The sequence below is a fragment of the Haplochromis burtoni genome, unplaced genomic scaffold (assembly GCF_018398535.1).
Source record: "Haplochromis burtoni strain Fernald_Lab_line unplaced genomic scaffold, NCSU_Asbu1 Contig_1204, whole genome shotgun sequence".
Classification (NCBI taxonomy): domain Eukaryota; kingdom Metazoa; phylum Chordata; class Actinopteri; order Cichliformes; family Cichlidae; genus Haplochromis; species Haplochromis burtoni.
In genome coordinates, this window is record NW_024583565.1 from 15364 (window position 1) to 17161 (window position 1798).

At 39.7% G+C, this 1798-nt stretch overlaps 1 protein-coding gene across 4 annotated transcripts in view; it reads left to right on the forward strand.

The window, feature by feature from the left end:
• The window catches only part of LOC102302645, a 10724-nt gene that overhangs the window by 5818 nt on the left and 3108 nt on the right, over positions 1-1798 (forward strand). For 3 of the 4 annotated variants that reach the window (XM_005952016.3, XM_005952018.3, XM_042216706.1), the window contains one exon: positions 955-1141. In XM_005952016.3, the coding sequence (XP_005952078.1) occupies positions 955-1141 (187 nt within the window). The remainder of the gene's footprint in view (positions 1-954; positions 1142-1798) is intronic. The other variant, XM_042216705.1, reaches the window with a different exon arrangement.

Here is a 1798-nt window from a genome sequence, read left to right on the forward strand (position 1 = left end):
AAGCAAAAGATTTGTTAAGCTGTTGTGTTCAAAATGTTCCAAAAGAGGTGCGCTCATTGGCTTTTTTGCTGTTGATAAACCTGAACCTACAAAACATTCTCACTGTCATCATCTGTCAGATGATTCTGTCCTCGATTATGCTCTGCATCCGTGAGTGCGCCTGGGTCCAAGTGACTTAATATTCATGATAAGTTAAAAGGATCTGTGCAGACGTCCGTGTGCATTGTGTTTTGTGACTGTGTTGACTCATCCACAGGGAATTTCCATTACAGTGCAACAGTAACTTGACACAGAAAAAAATCAAAAGTGAAAATGCACAAAACACAGTTTATGTTTCAAGGTTTTACATTTTCAGTGGAAAACATGTTCTCAGGTTCAGGCTCTAAATGTTAATTAGAATCATTTTACTACTATATTTAAATGTGCAAACATGTTTCAACACATGGCTGAAATATGTTGGAGGTCACGAGAAAGATTTTAACGTGAAATGCATTCAGAAAAAGATTGTCTTACAGGGAATTGCAAACCTTTCTGAAACCTTACACCGTAACCTGATGTCCACCTCCCTTGAAATGTAACTGTAGTCTGGGTCAGTGCAACCCACAACTCTTCTGATTGGCCAGCTCAGTACTGTTGATTCTTTCTATGCATTTACTGCTTAATATATAAGCACATTTGTAAATATGTAAATGTGGGCAAATTGCTCCAATATGAGATTTGACATCGACTGTATCAATAAATAAGGGAGAACTGAGTGATGGTGGAGGTGTAGCAGGAGAGGATGGGATTCAGAGAGAATCTGTGGAAGAAAACCTGCCACCAAGCAGGTTGATTTCAGTCTGTTACCCCAGTAACTGTCAGATAGTTTAACTTGGTTCTGTTTCTGGAACAGAAACTCCACACATTTCCTCTTCTCAGGATTAATGTGAGTTCTCTTTTTTTTTATTCTGTCAGGCTCCAAATGTACACCCAAACACGTATGGGGGGATGCTGAGGTTCATGCTGTAGAAAAACACATGATGCGCTTCATTCAGGAGCACAAAGTGCCCCAGAAGGACGACTGCGTCAAGTGTCTTGAAGCTGAGGCAAAAGCACTGAGGAACCGCACGTGGAAAGGTCTAAAGAACTACGTCCGAAACAGGATCACAACTCTGAAAAGACAAAATGACTCTTCGCAGGATTCACCGACCAGCTGCAAAAGGCCCAGAGAAGCAGAACCACAGCAAAGTACTGCACATTACCTACAGCTATAGATGTGATATGTTGCTGAAGGCCAAACCTGTTTTTGTTTTTTTGTTTGTTTTTTTGTAAATGTCTTCAACAACCCTTTTTCCTTATTCTTTGCTATTCTTCCTTTGCTTATTCTTTACCTCCTTCTCTCACTCTTCGATCTCTCTGTTCAGCTTTTTTTTTTGGTATCGGTCTCTTTCACAAAGTCATGAGTGTCTTCCTCTATTAGAATGGCCAACAAAAGCTAATAATTGCCCACCACTTTAACAATACCAGTCTGTTCGTTTTATGAGCACAGCAGTTTTCATCGTGGTGTTGTTTCAAATAATCCAGCTGATTTTTTTGAGTACTCACAGTTTTATGCTGTACCCTTAAATGCTGTTTTAGGATACAGATTAGAATCACAGTTGTAGTAAATGTTGTATTTGCATGTCTGTGTATATGTGCTGGGATTTCTAAGGTGAACATAGACTTACTTACTTATTTACTTATTTATTTATAGCGAGACAGCCTTCGAGTGGACGACAAGCTGACTCACAGGATCACGATGAAGGCTCTACTACAGACA